This window comes from Podarcis bocagei (assembly GCF_964188305.1).
Source record: "Podarcis bocagei genome assembly, chromosome: 10".
In the NCBI taxonomy this organism is placed as follows: domain Eukaryota; kingdom Metazoa; phylum Chordata; class Lepidosauria; order Squamata; family Lacertidae; genus Podarcis; species Podarcis bocagei.
The window spans coordinates 32,719,045-32,735,118 of NC_138135.1; the positions used below are offsets into that span (position 1 = coordinate 32,719,045).

A 16,074-nucleotide genomic window follows, 5' to 3' on the forward strand; every position below is an offset into this window, starting at 1 on the left:
TAAGAGGAAAAAATGGCCACCCTTAGCATCTGAAGAGCATCTTAGGACGAAATGGACAATTTTTTCGTGGGAATTAGTTAAGTAAAAGCACTGGATTTGAGGTTGTGGTTTGCAGATATTTTTGCTCCACCAGAAAAATGAAGTAGCATATTTTCCCCTTTCCACTGCACTCCACCACATGCCTGTGCCAGTTTTTAATGGTATTATAGTAGGTAGCAAATGGATTCCAAGCAAAGGGAGGTTTGTTATTTGTCAGTGGTTTGCATGGGTACCCAGAATGAAGTGAGCCCATACAGATAACCAGGAGCCAGAGTAGTATAGTGGACAGCATGCTGAACCAATGCTTGTTACTGAGAAACTTGGTTAAATTGGAACTCTAAACAGGCCTTAAGACTAAGTATATTCACTAGGGTTTTGCTCTGAGCAAAGAGCATAACACTAACATAAGTAATCAGAGAAAACTCAAATTGAATTAATCATTTATTGAGGGGGGTTCCCAAAGCTTCCCACCAAAGTTCCCCAAGTGGCCTACCATAAAGGGTAATTTCCCTGCAGTGACCAGCATTATGCTTGTATTTGCTTAATGAACTCCCCAGTGCCTAGTTCAAAGCCCTGATTTGACCATAAATTATCCTCTGCAAGTAACAGCTTCCCTCCAGTAAGCATCCTCTTCCCTAATTAAATTCAGCACCTTCTTTTGTATTTTCCAATATACCTAAGCTCAGTCCATACCAGGAACACTTTCTTAAATGTACTTTGACTGGCTAAGATGCTCAACTGATTCTACTGCAACTATGCCCTTGGGAAACCTAATTGTTGTGACTCATTACCTGTTTTTGTTACAGTGGTGCCTCGCAAGACGAAATTAATCCGTTCCGCGAGTCTCTTCATCTAGCGGTTTTTTTGTCTTGCGAAGCAACCCTATTAGCGGATTAGCGCTATTAGCGGTTTAGCGGCTATTAAAGGCTTAGCGGCTTAGCTGCTAAAAGGCTATTAGCGGCTTAGCGGCTTAGAAAAAGGGGGGGAAAGCGAAAAAAATCGCAAGACTCGCAAGACTTTTTCGTTTTGCGAAGCAAGCCCATAGGGAAATTCGTCTTGCGAAGCGCATCGAAAAACGGAAAATCCTTTCGTCTAGCGGGTTTTTCGTCTTGCGAGGCATTCGTCTTGCGGGGCACCACTGTATTACTAAATCTTATCCATGTCTGTCCCTGGACATCAGGGGGGAAAACCCTTTACAAATTCAGGCTAACGCTCACTGATAATTTCCCCCTCTATAACCAGACTCTTCTCACACACCCAAGTTGTTCAGTATTTTGGGACACAAAAAGAGAATAAAATGGTGATGGCAGTGTGGAGCCAAATAGCCATGTATTCCAAGCTCAGTGCCTTGGAGAAAGAGTAAGACAAAACAGTAATATTTATCTCTCTCTCTAATCCTTCCTTAGGGCAGAGATTATGGGAGGTCCCTATTTAACCACGCAACAACTTGGCCGTCGGTGGTTTATTGCCAAGAGTTCTTAGCCGCTGTTAGCACAAATCATGGTTTGGCATATCTGAACTACAGGACAAAATACAAATTTACTCGAATAAATATGTTCTAACAAGAACATCATTTTTAAGGGGTTAGAGCCTCCATTTCATATTTGGTAGTATTAATGCATACCTTTCGCCCTAAGTGGTCTCGATACTTTTCTGGATGTCTTGTGTCTCTTGAGCCCCATTTCCCCAATCACCTTCAATGAGAAAAATAATGGAAAAGGGTGGTTAGGCACTAACTTCCTACAAGGTCCTGGAATTTACCTTCTTTGTATTAAATAAGAGAGGAATTATTAAGTCCCTCACTATCTTGTAGTTCTTTTAACACTGAGTTTCAGTTAAAACCAGAACATTCTTCAGGAACCTAAGAAATGTATTTGAAATTAGGATTAGAAATGTGAGTAAAATAAAATATTTGACAACTAGAAGATCTTGTCAATAAATATATGTGCATGAAAAATACGGGGATTCAAAAACTTGCAATATTTAGGCCTAGCTGGTGCGATAGCTTCATTGCACCTGATGTATCCTATTCTAGGGTTCAACACAGTTATATTAGTGTTGATCTAGGATTTCACCTCAGTTTTAAAAAACAACAACAGCAGCAACTGATTTTCAGTTTGTCATCAAAAAAGCTAAGAAATATATTTTGACCAAGCATCTATTATTTAGAAGCAGCAGCAGAAAAAACACAGTGGGATTCCTTGTATAAAGTGCTGATAAGATTTCTTTACTCACTCCTTCACTACTGTCATATCTTTTCAGACCCAGTTCTAAGTGAGAAATTTTCTGGTTCACTTGTCCTATGCTGCCAATGACGTACACTAACAGATATTTGTTAAGGAATATTTTGAAAACCTTCAAAGCATATGCAAAATTCTTCATCCTCCTTTTTGTTAAACCTCCTATTACCATCACTTAAATGCTGTATTTCCTTTATAAACTGTTACACACCACCCCGATCTCCCTGAGTGGTGTGAAATTCCAGGGGTTGCAGACATGCTTACTAGGGTCTGTATTACCTTTTGAGGGACAACAGAGACTGTGGTGTCTTTATGATATATGGTTTTATTACACATAAACAACCTGGACCTAGATGGAGCGACTGAAGGGCATTCACATCCTATGAGGGTCTGACTTCCCCTTTAAGTGCAGCATTGGTTTCAAAGGACAGCCACCTTCTGTGATTCTTAATTCCAGCTTGTTATCCCCAACTCACATGGAGTCCTGCCCCTCCTCCTTCTTGCTGCTAATTGACTCAAAGGACTCACCACAGTCTACATCATTCAAAGTTGAAACCCTAATTCTAGCCCACTAGCACTCAACAAAGAAGCCCCACTCCTACTTGCCTGGCAGTCTTGACCTCTGATGGTTTCTTTGATGGTCCATGACTGGCCTGTGTCCTCTGCTAATGGCCCATCTAGCTAGCTCTGCAAAGCTGGCTTAGCTCCTTAGCATAGCTAAATCTAGGAGATTTCCATGTTTGCCAAAATTTAATCAAATCTTGATTAATTCTAACTTTTACTATATCCATGAATTATTGGGAGGATCTGGCACACCGGAATTTAGGGGAATCTGGCCCTCCACAAACCAGCAACTCTGGGAGCTTCCAACATATATAAAAACATAACAAAACATTAAACATTAATGAACTTCCCTATACAGGGGTATCTTCAGATGTCTTCTAAAGGAATGTTGCTACTGCTTGGGCAGAGCGTGAAGGTGGAGCACAACTTTGTTGTTGTTGTTTAGTCGTTTAGTCGTGTCCGACTCTTCGTGACCCCATGGACCAGAGCACGCCAGGCACTTCTGTCTTCCACTGCCTCCCACAGTTTGGACAAACTCATGCTGGTAGCTTCGAGAACACTATCCAACCATCTTGTCCTCTGTCGTCCCCTTCTCCTTGTGCCCTCCATCTTTCCCAGCATCAGAGTCTTTTCCAGGGAGTCTTCTCTTCTCATGAGGTGGCCAAAGTATTGGACCCTCAGCTTCAGGATCTGTCCTTCCAGTGACCACTCAGGGCTGATTTCCTTCAGAATGGAGAGGTTTGATCTTCTTGCAGTCCATGGGACTCTCAAGAGTCTCCTCCAGCACCATAATTCAAAAGCTTCAATTCTTCGGCGATCAGCCTTCTTTATGGTCCAGCTCTCACTTCCATACATCACTACTGGGAAAACCATAGCTTTTACTATACGGACCTTTGTTGGCAAGGTGATGTCTCTGCTTTTTAAGATGCTGTCTAGGTTTGTCATTGCTTTTCTCCCAAGAAGCAGGCATCTTTTAATTTCAGTATGTTATGTGTATGTTGAGTCAACAAGTGTTCAACTGACTGCCAGATTTTGACCACATGCTGCTTGCTGCCCCACTAGATGCAAGACAAATAATAGTATTTCCTTATTTCAACTCACACAATTATCATGTAAGACTGATTGCAATTATATTTCTTTTTTTCATGACAAAGTATCTAAGTTTGGGGATGATGACCAGGTTTGTCATACATCAGGAAAATTCCTGACATGTCCTGGTTTTTAGGGTGTAAAAATGGCGTCGGGGGTGAAGTTTGTTGAATGTCAGGGAAAACCCGGATGTATGGCAACATGATGGAAAAAGCAATGGAAACAGCTCAAAAAGCTTAAAATAACTATTTTTGGTTTAGGTTTCCCAAAAAAAGCTCAACAATGTGGGTTTGTTCTCCAAAAAAGTTCCACAACTTTGTGGGTGTCAGGAATTTTACTCTTTGAAATATGGCAACCCCAATGATGACTCAAGATTTCTTCAAACCTCAAAAAAATGAGGTTCAGGTACCAAATAAGTATTACCCAAACAATTGAAATTAAAGCAAAAGTAAAACAGTTATATATGATACAAGCTATATATTTATTTACACATACATTGTTAATTATAGGAACAAAGGATACATCGTGGTTTGTCATCTAATGTGCAACTGACGGTGTCTCTTTTCTTTTCTTGGGTTGCTGATGGCAATATCAAGAATCCCTTTAAAGGGCTTACAAATGATTTAATAGTTACAAATTGCATCTTGAAATTACTAAACCCTAAAAAATAAAGTGGAGACAACACATTTACCATATATTAAAAACACATTTCCCCACAAACTTGCTTACTATTTTGTTCCCAAAGCATGATCACACTTAAATTAACTTTTCCAATTGGCTTGAGCTGATTTAATCTTGAGTGCTATTTTAGGATTCCTCATGTGGAAACCAAAAGGGTTACTTTATAAATATACCGTAACACTTCTGCCCCACTCCCCTCCACCAAATATAGCTTAGTAAGAGGAAGAAAGGGTCCCATGGGGAAAATTATCCTAATCTGTCTTACTTAATTTGTAGTAATTACAGCTGCCAACTCAGAGGCAGCAATTTGGAATTCTAGCTGTAGTTGGGTATTCCCAGAAGAAATTTCAAGCCTGAAAATCACAACTATTAACTGCATTGTTCTCCACCATACGGAGGGATAGCAAAGTATCAGGATTTTATGAAGCTACCAGAATTTTGTTTCTTGTTCTGTCACACACATTAGTTTTCTTGCTAGTGTTACTTTTTCATTTAAACTGTGAAGAGACACATAAAATTGTATTACCTTTGATTATATTTTTTTCAAGTATAAAAAATGTGTATTTTAGCATTCTGATGCTGCATTATATACACTTCCTTCCGAGTAAAAATGTGCAAATTCTAATCAGCCTAAAAGTATCATTGCACTGGTGTACTCTCTACACAATTTGTCAACTTTATTTCCAAGAAAACGTGTCCAATGCTGGAGTGCTTTGCATATCAATGTGCAGCCCTATCCTGCGCATGTTTATCCAGAGGTGAAATGGGTCAGGATAGGGTGGGAGGAAGAGGTTTGTTTGTTTTTTAAGCGTGTGCAGAGGTGTTTAAAAACATAAGGGAAAATTCCATGCTAGTGATCACCAGGAAATTAAAACATGAAACTGAAATACCTTAATGACCTTCTAAATATGCCAATGCTGCAGCTATGCATGGTATAAAATTCTGATTGCCCCATCTCAAAAAGAACACTGTAGAACTGGGAAAGGGGCAGACAAAATAGCCAAGGGCTTGGGAGAACCTTTCCTACAATGCACGACTATTTCAAAATTAATCAGTAGCAACAGAAAACTGTCGATAAGAAAACTACCAGTTTACACCACATCTGCACCAGGCATTTAAAGCACAATACCACTTTTAACAGCCATGGGTGTTGATATGGCCTTGGCTGAATTAAGAGAAGAACTGTCCACCAGGCATGCAGAGCGTTACTGATGCAGATCTCCCAGACTGGTCGCCAGATTAAGACTGTGAAGAAAATGCCAGCAAAACGAGAGCTACAAAATGAACAATAATAGTCCGTGTATTATGATCTCCCCCGCCTTTCCTTTGGGAAGCTTATAGAGGCTCATCAAAAGACGTCGATGGTCGACGTGAAAAAACGACGTTCCCAACTTATTCGGGTGTTACATAGCATCGCAGTAACACAGGGGCGCCCATACGCACCGGAGTGAAAGGGCGGGAAGAGGCACCTCCTTGCCCACACAGCTGTGGGGACCCTGTTTGTTTCTTCTGGACCCTTAACAAGACCGATACCAGAAGCAGCCCTTGCCCCACGGACTCTATCTCTCGAACCACGACGGAGTCTCTGCCGACCCCGCCCACAACAGGCCCTTTTATGTCCTCCTCCCTGAGCGTTCTTCCGTCGCCGTGGCAACTACTCGGAGCAAACCATTTATTTCTTGAACCTTTATGCATCTCCAAAAGGTAGCATTAGATGCCGGCTACGACTGACGAATCTGCGTGTGAGATGCAATTCACTCACAAGCTCTGTTCCCGAGGGATAACACTGTTAACGTAATTTTACAACTCGGCCAAAACTCTTTTCTCTCCCCCCCTTCGCCTTTTATAAACAATGGTACGGTCCCGTCCGCGGCGCTGCCGTTCGCTCCGCCTTTCCCGGCGGTTTGGGATACAACCATGACACGAAAAGAGAAGGGGTGCATTTTCTGATATTCTCACAAGCTTCCTCCAGACGCAGGGCATTTTACTTATTTGAAGCCGTTTAAAAAAAAAAATCCGTCACTCTATGCATTTAAAATGAAATGCGTATGCCCCCTCCTCTGTCCCGTGGAATTTTCGATTTCTTTCCTGGGGTGGTTCCGCCCGCCGTGCGTTTCTCGGCTACCGCAAGTCGCGAAGCATCAAAGAGTGCGCATGCGCAATTCACCTCGGAGGATACAACCGGGGTGCGGAGGTGTGTGGTGCATCTGTCGGGTGAGGAGCTCCACGGTTGTGGGTGCGCGATGCTGGGGTGAAGCCATTTGGCGGGTTTAGGACGGCAGCGACTCTCGACTCCCTCCCCCCCGCTGCTTTATTTGCTGCGGTCTCGATCTGCCCCCTGAACTGTGGGATTAAGAGTATTAAGCTCCCACTATAACCAGAGTCAGGATTTAGTTTGGTGTAGATGGGGTTAGTTAGGGGTCTCGGCACTTAAGGTGCCGCTAAGGTTGCCACTTGCCGGCCCGAGAGAGCTTTTAAATGAAGCTGTAGTTCAGGCAGATATTCAACAGGTGCAGCTTTCCCAAAGATGGAGCTGCAGTGATGAGCTGCACCTGTTGATTTTTTGCATAGCGGTGCATCTGCTAAAGTTGTGTGAGTGTGTGTAAGAGGTGGGTGGAAAATACTTGTATTCCAAGCTACGTGGTAAGTGATTCATTTCCACACTCTCCTTAGATGAATCCAGCAGTGCTAGGCATGGCTTCAAAGGGTCTCTCACATAATTGCATAAATAATGAAGAACCACCTTTTACAAGATTCAATTTAAGATATTGTGCCTAATCACACTCATTGTGCAGCTAAACCTCCAAGCCTGACTTTGCTGAAGCAGAAGCAATGACAACAGATTTCATTGTTTCAATATTAGTTCCAATATTGAGATAATTTTGAGGAATGGCACTTTGCAGGCTTGTTGTTAAGGGCAGTAATGAGCCGCAAAAGGAATAGGATATATGATACCCTTTTTAATTTTTCAAGTACTGTACGTACTGTATTTAATCTATTGCTACAATTGATATTTCCCAAACCATGCATACACTAAAGCAGATTGAATGACCTGACCTGATGATTTCAGATATGTGAAAGATGGTGACGGATTAGTCTAATTTTGGGTTTGCAGATAGCATTTGTTATTCTGTCACTTTCTATCTTCTTAAATAGGATATTTCCCCTCAGCTCAATGAAACTAAGTTAAACAGACAGAAGATTAGTGCTAAGATCCACCAGACCTGTGGAGAATGTGCTACCGTTCTGTATCCTCTATTCCCCCTTGCATTTTTTATTTTATTTTTTTGTGATAGGAATAAAGGGAGGATTGCATATGGATGACAACACTGTTTGTAATTCCTCCTAAAAATATGAGTGCAGAAGGTATTATTATTTATTAAATTCTTTACCCACCTTTCATAATTAGATCCCAGGACTAGTTACAACAATTTAAAATTCATTATTAAAAACAGTTAAAACAAATTACAATATGGAATAGGGTGGCAATTCCACACAAAATACTTAGTGTATTTAGTAGCCTAAGATGAAGCCCATAGCAGAAATGTTCTTTTTAAAAAATTACCAACCATTTTTCTTTTTAAAAAAGGTTAGGCTAGGGGAGCTGTAAATGTTTTGACTATCTCCAGATTCATGAGAACTAGAAACTGCTTTCTGGAAAATGACAGTTATTGCTCTCACTATTTTGATGACACTAAGTAGGCCAATCTGCTCTGACTCACAGCCTCTTAATGTTGTGCACAGTGATGAGGTCATGAGGTAATGGTCTTTTGTTTCTTTTTCTTCCTTCTTATTTCAGGCAACCAGAACAATTCTAACAAGCTTTTAAGTGAGGAAGCCATGCCGCTCTTTGGAAACACATTCAGTCCAAAGAAAACCCCACCCAGGAAATCAGCCTCACTTTCCAATTTGCACATGGTAAATTCCGGAACCTAAAACAGGGGTCTGGGATCTAATTCTCCACTTTTTAAAAATAGAGTCCCAGGGTCCCCCAGCTACAGTCAGTCACAAAATAGTGCCTTGGAAATAAGAGAGGCAGAGCCTGTCACAATCATATGCTGTACACAGAATGTATCATACACTGGTGCCCCGCAAGATGAATGCCTCGCAAGACGAAAAACTCGCTAGACGAAAGGGTTTTGCGGTTTTTGAGCTGCTTCGCAAGACGAATTTCCCAATGGGTTTGCTTCGCAAGACGAAAACGTCTTGCGTTTTTTGCAAGTTTGTTTCCTTTTTCTTAACACCGTTAATACAGTTGCGACTTGACTTCGAGGAGCAACTCATAGAACGCGGTGTGGTAGCCTTTTTTGAGGTTTTTGGCGATTTTTGAAGCTTTTCCAAAACTTTTCCGACACCGTGCTTCGCAAGACGAAAAATTCGCTAGACGAAAAAACTCGCGGAACAAATTAATTTCATCTTGCGAGACACCACTGTAGACTGGAGTGTGCTGCCCATAGAAATCCATAAATAATACAGACCATGGGTTTTATACAATTGTGCTCAGTGTAGATTTGAAATTACGTTAGTCATTGCCATTCACCTCAAAAGGTCTGTTTTGAGCAGGACTAGCATTGGATACAGTCCCATCAATTCTGACCCAAAACTCTTAAGCAGCTGCACAACAGGAACAACTACACAACTACACAGGCAACTTATTAATACCTCTAATTTACAAGCGAGGAGTACCAACACTTAGAATAGCTCATCCACTCCTAGAAGGAAAAAGGGTTATGTTTCAGATTCTTGCTCTGATTTTTTCTGAGTGGAAGGTCTGAATCATAATTATTGCAGTGTTTGTGTTGATTAATTTTAAAGGCTTCCAATTGTCTTTTAAAAACAAATATCTTTGTTACACTGTGTGTCTGTCCCCCGTACCACTGTTTTAGAAGGTAAAATCTTGGATTGACAAAACCAGGGATGGGGAATATTATTCAACCCAAGGGCCCCTGTGGGGAACCTTTTGAGGGCCACATGCCAGTTATTGGCAAGATCAGAGTCAAAGTGGACAGAGCAATGAATATTTGTATAGTTGAGTTGAGGAGAATGAAAACAAAACGTTGTGTCCATTTTCCTCCTACAGCTGGATAGATCAAGCCGGGAGATTGAGCTAGGCCTGGAGTATGGCACTCCTGTCATGACCCTTACTGGACAGAGTATGAGGTTTGAGAATGGCCAGTGGATAGCAGGTGAGAGAGAACACTAATCCCGTTGGCCATAATCCAAAAGCAATCCTTATCAGGTTCTCAATGGCCTCATCCTGTTCCTCAGAAGATACAACTCTTGCAATAACCCCCATCCATTTGAGTCTGTACTCCCATTGTCCTCCACACCTCCTTATTTGATGTATTCTGGCAAATAGTACTGTAGTGTTGATGCTGGTTCTGGTTTCTGGCCTTGTGTCAGGAGTGGTATTTTTGTTGTAGTCTGGGTCTGACTAGGTGCAGATGCCAGCTTGAGTGGGTGGGTGTGCATGGTTCACCAATGGTCATTCATGTCACAAGGTTACTGACACTCTTCTTGGGGCGGACATTTAATAGGGTATCTTAAAGGTATACCAAGATGTCAGCACATTGACCGTGTTGGATTCCATCTAGCTAATGCAGTTGCTTCTCAGAGCTGCTAGAGGGCTATAGTTGCATAGTTTTTGACACTTTCCTGTGAGTGAAAGGTGATTCTAGTACTGACCACTTTCTCTCTCCTAGAATCATTTGGGGACATGGGGGACCGCAGGGAGGCAAGCCGCCTTCGGAAACGGATCCAGCAGCTGGAGGAAGAGAACAATCTCCTACAGCTGAAAATTGACATTTTGTTGGATATGGTGAGAATGAGGTGATTCACTCACCTCTGTGCATCAATATATCTTTGATATCTACATTAATTTTTCTGCTTGATACAAAATCAGGGGAATGACAATGGTGACACAGTGGGTCCATGTCTCGTGGGATTCAAACCAGGCACCAGAACACTTGATGATCTTATTGAGAACCATAGCTGTCAACTTTTCCCTTTTCTTGTGAGGAATCCTATTCGGAATAAGGGAATTTCTTTTTTAAAAAGGGAAACGTTGACAGCTATGTTGAGAACCCTGGGTGCCTTTTATGAGAAGATAGGCAGTGGCAGCATGGCTGCCCAGAAGAGAGCTTTTCCAATATTATTCTATTGATTTCCCCCACAAAGCCCAGGTTCATAAGGAATATGAAATGCATTCCAGAGGACTAGTGCTGGCCATTCATTGTGAATGTGCCTCATAACAAGTCCCAGAATCACCTGCAATAGGCAGCAGTTAATGGAAGATGATATGATGTAGAAGGAATTCCCTCTGGATTTGTAGTTTGAAATCCACTGCTTTAGAGAGAAACAAACAAACGTACTTGTTTTTAAGGGTTACCAACACTAAAACAACATGGGAAAACAAATGCCATTTTTTGCCATTTCGTCCTTTTATTCATAGCTCTCTGAGACGACTGCAGAGTCTCACCTCATGCAGAAAGAGATGGAGGAACTGAAAAATTATAGCCGAAAGAGGAAGTGAACTGGACGTGAGGGCCTCTAGGAGCTGGAAGAGGGAAGAGCAAGGGGATATGGTTAAAACCATCCACTGCAAGGAACTTAGGAAGCCACACCTGCCTTGGAAGACATTTGTTGTTGTGACCTCACGTTGCTGAATATCTAGCCAGGACTCCAAATGTGAAATACTATTAAGTTCTACAGTGCTATCAGAAAGCAGCTATCCTACTTTTCTTCTTCCCTAATGGAGCTTCTATCCAAGTGCTCTTAACATATTTCCGCAATACGCATTTAATCTAATCAGTAGCAAGTAGTGGTTTGTAGTTAATAAGCATCTCTTCCCACCCACCCAAGAAGGCAATCAAGATCATGGGGTGTGGGGAGAGCAAAAAGAAATGGGAGAAACTGCTTGCAACATATAGCTACATACTCTTGCTGTCTCTCTCTTAACATGCCTCAGAAATGCTTTTCAATTGGCTGTTTCGTATCTTTGGGACGCAGAATTCTCTGGAAAAGTAAGGTCCTGAACCCGAGCCTGTGAGCTGATACAGAGACACCACTGGGGATAGGCAGCATCCTGGGCCCTTACCCTTATAGGCCTGCAATATATATTAGTGACAGAAACCTTTTATCATCGGAGATGACAGTGAACAATTTGGGAAGTTACACGCTTCAGTTGGCTCACAGTCATTCTGAATAGCAGTGGCCTATACTCTAAAGCTGACTGACACACCACGGGGGGGGGGGGACCTTTTCAGCTCAGCATAGTGGGCCAGATCCTTAGTTCACCCACCTGTCAATCACATGATATCACCGTGTTTTGAGGTGCTCTATTTTTCCTTTGCAGAGCAGCTTGAGTTCACAGCCACAGTACAGTGGTGTACCGGGAAGTATGAGACCTCTGTCCTATATGTTCTTTCATCTCTTCCTTTCCCATGCCAGCCCAGTGATTTGCTGTATTGCCTTATTAATATGGCAGAACTCCACATTGAACAGCTGGTTCTCTTCCATTTTTATCCCTCCCCTTCATGATGTATCAGAGTTCTATAACACTCCATGAATTCTGTGTGCATTCTACCTTCTTCCTTATCTTGGTAAAAAACAAATCTTCAGGCAATTCTTTGTACAGCCACCAGTTCCATTCAGGCCACTGTAAGTTAAATGTTGAGTTGAATTGTTGTATAAATCTATTTTTATACTTTAAAAATAAAGTCATTACAGTGTTTCTACTGCTGCAGCGTTGACTTGTGTTTTTGTTTTATTACATAGCCCATTACTCCACTGTGGGTGGTGTTTTAAGGGACATCGTCCAAGTTCAAGAGAAATCTGGCCCTCCTCAAGATTAACTCCTCAGAAAAGTATTAATCCTATATAAAAAATAATAATTTTTAAAAAGCACCCTGAAAACATGGGTGCTATATATATTTACATCCACACACACACATTTACCTACCATATTATTTACCCCTTCGGAAGTGCAAAAGCCCCATTTTTCATAATTTACTCTCTTTAGAATAAATCTTCGTTTGCCTTCTGGAATTTTGTGTCCTCTCTGTGTGTGAATAAAAGGGACTGCTTTGCTGGTGGGCGGACGGGAGCTCTTCAACTTAAAAAGCACCAGAGCCTCAGAGGTCAGAAAAACAAACACATCTGCCCAAGAAGACTGAGCTCAGTAGCCATGGGATCCTGAATGTCATTGGAAAAATGAAAGAGAGATGGAGTCGGACTGTCGGAAAGAGGGAAATCCCCTGCCAGATCTCTTCGCATCTTGTTGCAGAGGCAGCCATTGTGGTGGCCTCCAGGTGTTGCTGGACTCAGCCCCAGCCAACACAGGTCCATAGTCAGGGATGATGGGAGTTGTAGTGCATCAACATCTGGAGGGGGCCACCACATCTCACAATGTCCCTGCCTTATAATTTCCTGTCGTGGGGAGTGGGCTGGCTGACCAGCACCATAAGCAGAACCACTCTGGTCGTAAGGTGAGAGTACGTTGCAACAAAGACTATGGAAGAAAGGGGTCAAGTTCACTGCATGTACAGTATTAAAGGAAAAGATAATGAAAATGATGTACAGATGGTATTTGACCCCTGTAAAATTAGCAAAGATCTGCCATAATAGTGATAATCTATGTTGGAAATGTAAAGAAAAAGAGGGTAGTTTCTATCACATGTGGTGGACCTGCCCCAAGGTGAAAGACTTCTGGGAGAAGATTTATAATGAATTGAAATATACATTTATTAAGAAACCAGAGGCCTTTCTTCTTGGAATAACAGGAATGGAATTGCCCAAGAAAGATGTTAAATTATTTTTGTATGCCACAAATGCTGCTCGAATTTTATTAGCTAAGAATTGGAAAACACAAGAAGTACCAACAGTGGAAGATTGGCAGATGAAGATGATGGACTTCTTGGAGCTAGCCGACCTGACTGGGAGAATCCGCGACCAGAAGAAGGAGGACTATCAGGAAGAATGGACGAAATTTAAAGATTATCTAGATAAACATGTTAATTTAATTGAAAAAGCTTGTAAATACCAGATAGGCCTAGGATTTTAACATGTTAAGGGATGAATTAAGATGTTGTAATGCTGAATTGAAAAGAAAGAAAGATGTTAAGGAATAAGTTAATTTTTTAAGAATATTGGTGTTGGAAAACTGTAATAATAATAATAGTAATAGTAATAGTAATAATAATAATAATAATAATAATAATAATAATAATAATAATAATAATAATAATTTATTATTTATACCCCGCCCATCTGGCTGGGCCTCCCCAGCCACTCTGGGCGGCTTCCATAAAAACCAAAAATACACTAAAATATCACACGTTAAAAACTTCCCTGAACAGGGCTGCCTTAAGATGTCTTCTGAATGTCAGGTAGTTGTTTATCGCTTTGACATCTGCTGGAAGGGCGTTCCACAGGGCGGGCACCACTACCGAGAAGGCCCTCTGCCTGGTTCCCTGTAGCTTTGCTTCTCGCAATGAGGGAACCACCAGAAGGCCCTCGGCGCTGGACCTCAGCGTCCGGGCAGAACGATGGGGGTGGAGACGCTCCTTCAGGTATACTGGACTGAGGCCGTTTAGGGCTTTAAAGGTCAGCACCAACACTTTGAATTGTGCTCAGAAACGTACTGGGAGCCAATGTAGGTCTTTCAAGACCGGTGTTATATGGTCTCGGCAGCCCCTCCCAGTCACCAGTCTACCTGCCGCATTCTGGATTAGTTGTAGTTTCCGAGTCACTTTCAAAGGTAGCCCCACGTAGAGCGCATTGCAGTAGTCCAAGCGGGAGATAACCAGAGCATGCACCACTCTGGCGAGACACTCTGCAGGCAGATAGGGTCTCAACCTACGTACCAGATGGAGCTGGTAAACAGCTGCCCTGGACACAGATTTGACCTGTGCCTCCCAAAATGACTCCCAGGCTGCTCACCTGGTCCTTCAGGGGCACAGATACCCCATTCAGGACCAGGGAATCCTCCACACCTGCCCGCCTCCTGTCCCCCAAAAACAGTACTTCTGTCTTGTCAGGATTCAACCTCAATCTGTTAGCCGCCATCCATCTTCCAACCGCCTCCAGGCACTCACACAGGACTTTCGCGGCCTTCACTGGTTCTGATTTAAAAGAGAGGTAGAGCTGGGTATCATCCGCATACTGATGAACACCCAGCCCAAACCTCCTGATGATCTTAAAATGATCTACACTGAAATTCAACCAGGGAGATACGAGGAAGTCACTTGTTTGTATTGTTTGTTTGTTTGTTTGTTTGTTTATTTTTAAAGCTTTCGGAAAAACTAATAAAAGTTTGTGGGGGGGGGAGAGAGTACGCTGCAACATCCCACAATTCAGCTCAGAGAACAAGGAGCTGCCGCATCTGCAACTCGGGGCTGCCTTTGCACGACGACAACGAGCGAGCCCCGCGTTGCCTTTCATGGAACTTTGGAGTGTCAGGCATAGCCCTATTGGCTTTAGCCCAAACGTAGCAGAGTTTTCCTGCACAGCGAGGAAGCTAGTTGCGGCGGTAATGACTAGTCAGCTAGACTCAGAATAACTATTTACAGGATTTATTAAAAGGAAAAAATAAAACCAGCAGAGTTTCTGCATACAAATAAAAGCAAAATAAATCCTCTCTCTCTCTCTCTCTCTCTCTCATAACCATACACAGCACTTCTAACTCCTAACACACCTCACATCAAACTGTGCTAGCAATCCCTAGATAACAGAGTTGAGTGCTGCTCGTTAACCAATCAGAGTGAGTAGTTTCTAGGTCAAGCAGACCTGGGCTTTCTGCCAAGAGTAAATTGACACCAGCTTGAGTTAATTGGTGAAGCTAGAATCTGCAAGTTTCCCACGAGAACCAATTAACAGAAACTGAAACAGAAACTGAACACCCCCTCACAGATTCTGCTGAACAATTAACATCAAATACACCTATGTAGGAGATCATTTTTCCAGCAAACCTAAACCCTTGCACATTCGCTTGTTCTTTATCTTTGCCAATGGTTTAGTTAACACATCTGCTACATTTTCTTCACTTGACACATAAGTACAGGTGATTACATTGTCTTGTACACAGCAACGTACATTTTGGTATTTTACAGAGATATGTTTTGAACGCGATTTGAAACCCTCTGTTTTACTTAAGGTTATACAAGCTTGATTATCAATGTAAACTTGTACTGGTTCTCCACAATTTACATTTAAATCTGCCATCAAATGCTTGAAATAAATCACCTCGTTGCACAATTCACTCAATGCGGCATACTCTGATTCCGTTGATGACACACTTACAACATCTTGCTTGCGTGACCGCCAGCTGATTAAAGCTCCACCGACCCTTATGACTAGTCCTGTGACAGATTTTCTATCTGGCAAATTTCCCCAGTCACTATCACAGTAGCAACTCAACATTTCGTCCTCTGAAGAATTTAATTGTAACATATAGCCAATTGTC

At 42.1% G+C, this 16,074-nt stretch overlaps 2 protein-coding genes across 7 annotated transcripts in view; one reads left to right on the plus strand and one right to left on the minus strand.

Annotated features, from left to right (window-relative positions):
- FAM227A (family with sequence similarity 227 member A) overlaps nt 1–6,186 on the minus strand; it is a 27,568-nt gene extending 21,382 nt beyond the window's left edge. Inside the window, exons 1-5 of one of the 2 annotated variants that reach the window (XM_081211046.1) lie at nt 6,057–6,186; nt 5,045–5,110; nt 4,455–4,592; nt 2,275–2,360; nt 1,664–1,733 (exon numbers count right to left, since the gene is read on the minus strand). In XM_081211046.1, the coding sequence (XP_081067172.1) occupies nt 1,664–1,733; nt 2,275–2,360; nt 4,455–4,575 (277 nt within the window). In that variant the 5' untranslated portion in view covers nt 4,576–4,592; nt 5,045–5,110; nt 6,057–6,186. The remainder of the gene's footprint in view (nt 1–1,663; nt 1,734–2,274; nt 2,361–4,454; nt 4,593–5,044; nt 5,111–6,056) is intronic. The other variant, XM_081211045.1, reaches the window with a different exon arrangement.
- A 384-nt stretch (nt 6,187–6,570) lies between these two features.
- CBY1 (chibby 1, beta catenin antagonist) lies at nt 6,571–12,349 on the plus strand. Of its 5 annotated transcripts, XM_081211076.1 has the most exons (6): nt 6,792–6,827; nt 7,910–7,979; nt 8,413–8,531; nt 9,694–9,799; nt 10,316–10,431; nt 11,065–12,349. In XM_081211076.1, the coding sequence occupies exons 2-6, from the start codon at nt 7,934–7,936 to the stop codon at nt 11,143–11,145; spliced, it is 468 nt and encodes a 155-aa protein (XP_081067202.1). In that variant the 5' UTR covers nt 6,792–6,827; nt 7,910–7,933; the 3' UTR covers nt 11,146–12,349. The 5 variants fall into 5 exon arrangements, with proteins under 5 accessions (XP_081067201.1, XP_081067200.1, XP_081067203.1 ...); XM_081211075.1 differs by lacking the exon at nt 7,910–7,979 and having other exon boundaries at nt 6,571–6,827; nt 10,316–10,442; XM_081211074.1 differs by lacking the exon at nt 7,910–7,979 and having other exon boundaries at nt 6,573–6,827.
- Nucleotides 12,350–16,074: the final 3,725 nt, after the last annotated feature.